The sequence below is a fragment of the Chaetomium globosum genome, genomic scaffold (genome assembly GCF_000143365.1).
Source record: "Chaetomium globosum CBS 148.51 scaffold_1 genomic scaffold, whole genome shotgun sequence".
In the NCBI taxonomy this organism is placed as follows: Eukaryota; Fungi; Ascomycota; class Sordariomycetes; order Sordariales; family Chaetomiaceae; genus Chaetomium; species Chaetomium globosum.
In genome coordinates, this window is record NT_165976.1 from 1837576 (window position 1) to 1840427 (window position 2852).

Below are 2852 nucleotides of genomic sequence, written 5' to 3' on the forward strand. Positions count from 1 at the left end.
TGCTCCATCCGTTTTATAGTGCCGGCGCTTGCCAGTGTCATTGGTTTAGTCCGGCCACGGTGATCGACCCGCCGAAAAAGGCAGTGTCATAGTATATTTCCAAGCTGACCACAATCGCATTAACAGGAGCGCGAGATAGGGTTCTTTATTAGCATTGGGGCGGGTGGGGGGGGTGAGGGGTGTAAACCCAGACCAAAATATCAACACAGCGCTGGCAGCGTCCTGTGAAAGACAGTATAACTGGATGGACATGGGTGTAAGTGAACCTACCAGAGCTGTGCGTGGCCACGCCCTTCTCCCGGCCACCACCTTCAGCCCACCCCGGGCTCTTGCTTCAGCCGCTCGATGGCATGAAAGGCACCTCTCGCCTTGAAGGCGCCAATCTTTTGAAAGTTTTCGCACTTGAACCAGAAACGAATGACGGGCTTCGCGGGGGTGCGGCCGGCCCACTCGGAGCCTGCCAGCTCGGCCTCGGTCCGGGGCGTCGAGGCTAACCGGTCGAGGGTCGAGTTGGTCAGCACCGGCGTCTCGTGGATGTACGGCTTGATCAGCTCATGGGCGGCCTGCACCGAGGCGCGGGTAAGCGGGAGGGTAGTGGACAGGTCGGCCATGGTGGGTGTTGTCGACGTGGTGATAACGGAGGAGGCCGGGTTCGGAGGCTCGGGGGAGAACGGACCGGGGCGGGATCGGACGGGTGGACTCGGGGTTGCAAGTGCCGTGTGGGGTAAACGCCGGTAACGGTGAAGCAGGGGGGTGGTTTAGCACGTGTCAGGTTGTACGGGAAGAGAACGCACTTGGGGGGGGGACTTCGGCTGGATCTTAAACAAGGAGGAAACGGCCAACATCCAGATTTATATCCACTCCTTTGTGGATATCTCATGGCCTACTTTCTGACGCACAGAGGAAGAAACTCGCCGATAACGGAAGGTGACAATGGATTGCCCCATTGCACACCGAAGAGTCACAACATGACGAGCCAAGGGCGTGAGTGCGAGCGCCAAGTTGATGGTTTCGCTTATACGGTGAATACGATAGCACTGGACGAATGAAGAGTTAGATCAAATATATCAAGAGAAATATCAACAAAATGGAAGAAGAACTCACTAAATTCTACAGGGGTTGAGCCGAGGTCAAGGAGGGGGAGGGAAAAGAGGAGGGGAAAAGTGGTTCATGGCTCGGACTTGGTGCCGTGTAAGTGCGTTTTCCCCATCAGAAAGCATTTCCATCCTTCCAAAAAAAAGAAAAAAAAAAAGATAATTCGTCACGAAACGGCCCAAGCACCGTTTTCACTCCGGACCCCCGAACTTAACGGCCGGAAATTCGTCCGGCCGGTTTTGGCTCCGCTCGACTCCCTTGCTGGCCCGGCTGAGGCCCGGTTGAGGCCCGGTTAAGGCCCGGAGAAGAGCGGGTCCCCCTGGTTCCCATTACATACACGAGTCAGCCACTCCGCCGTGCCATGCCATCATGCTAACGAAGAGGCGGTCGAGGGCTGGGGTGGAGTGGAAAGTGTAAGTGTGAGGGTATCTTCAACGAGATAAGATGTCAACGTCAACAACATAGCCTTGCATCATATGGCATATAGTTGACATGGCTCGCAGTTGATCTGTTTTTGACTTTATAATTAACCAGTGTTAATACACGTTCGAGACGTCCTGGGGTACATCCCTTCTTGTTCGTATCCAACTTGGATGAAAATGAACCGCCACCGGCTAACACAGTACAGCTTCATGATAGATGTTTGATCATCACCAACTCCGTGCCACGTCGGGAATCAACTTCGGATGAGGGACTCGCATTTGATCATGTGGTCTCGCGCCGATGTCATGACAAAGAGAAATGCGTCTTCCCGAAACGAAAGACTGGTTGGCAGTCAGGTAACCGGGGCCTTCAAAAATGAGACGCCCAGAGGCCGGAATCCATTCCGGCCACCGTCTATATAGGCGCACAACTCGACCGCCCAAATTCACATCCTCTCAGCACCAGACAGGTCAACACCGAGGTCAACACAGCTCAACTTGGCAGTCTTTTCACCACTGTTGAACTATTTCTTTTTTTAAAAAAAACTATCCTTCCTCGCCATGGGCTCCCTCGGACACGCCATGGCCCCCTACACCGTCCTGGACGACACCCGTCCAGACGACATGTCCCTCCCGGCTTTTATGGTGTCTAGTACCCGCGGCTTCCTCCCCCGGATGGATCCCATCGTGACACTGCCGGCCGAGTTCGACGCGCTCGAGTCCATCCTCCAGCGCATGCCCGTCAAGACCCTCTCGGGCGAGCCTGGCCTGCTGGCCGAGAGCAAGCTGGGCGACACGGTGACTAAGGAGCTGCCCGACCTCACCGACGCCGTCGACAAGTACAAGGACAACCTGCCGCTCATGAACGCCCTGTACAGGGACTACTCGTTCCTCGCGTCCGCCTACCTGCTCGAGCCGTGCCACGAGCGCTTCGTCAGGGGCGAGGAGTACGGGTTGGGGAGGGAGGTGCTGCCGGCCAACATCGCACGGCCCATCGCCAAGTGCGCTGCTCTGTATGTTTTGTCTCTCCTTTCTTTACCCCCCAACCCCTTTCAACTTCAACAATCTTCTTTCTCCCAACCCCCCCCCCCCACTCACTATTTATATAGGTAGCTAACTCTCACTACTCAAGCAAAGGGGGACTCACTCGGCTTGCGGGATCCGAGTTACCGCACCCGTGGCACTTCCATAATCAGGAAGGAATGAAACGAAGGCCACAACAAACAGGATTGCGTGTTTCTTCGCCCAGCTTCAAATTCAGCGGGTCATGTTTGTCGTCCGTCGGCTGCGGAATCAAAACAGTATGTCCGTCTCCCGCGAGCTTAAGGGCTCGAT

At 55.5% G+C, this 2852-nt stretch overlaps 2 protein-coding genes across 2 annotated transcripts; one reads left to right on the plus strand and one right to left on the minus strand.

The window, feature by feature from the left end:
- Positions 1 to 311: 311 nt before the first annotated feature.
- CHGG_00606 (uncharacterized protein) lies at positions 312 to 611 on the minus strand (the record flags this gene model as incomplete). The annotated part of the gene is made up of 1 exon (XM_001219826.1): positions 312 to 611. One exon carries the CDS (start codon positions 609 to 611, stop codon positions 312 to 314), a length of 300 nt encoding a protein of 99 aa, XP_001219827.1.
- Positions 612 to 2078: 1467 nt separating this feature from the next.
- CHGG_00607 (uncharacterized protein) lies at positions 2079 to 2630 on the plus strand (the record flags this gene model as incomplete). Its single annotated transcript, XM_001219827.1, has 2 exons — positions 2079 to 2530; positions 2627 to 2630. 2 exons carry the CDS (start codon positions 2079 to 2081, stop codon positions 2628 to 2630), a joined length of 456 nt encoding a protein of 151 aa, XP_001219828.1.
- Between the last annotated feature and the right edge of the window lie 222 nt (positions 2631 to 2852).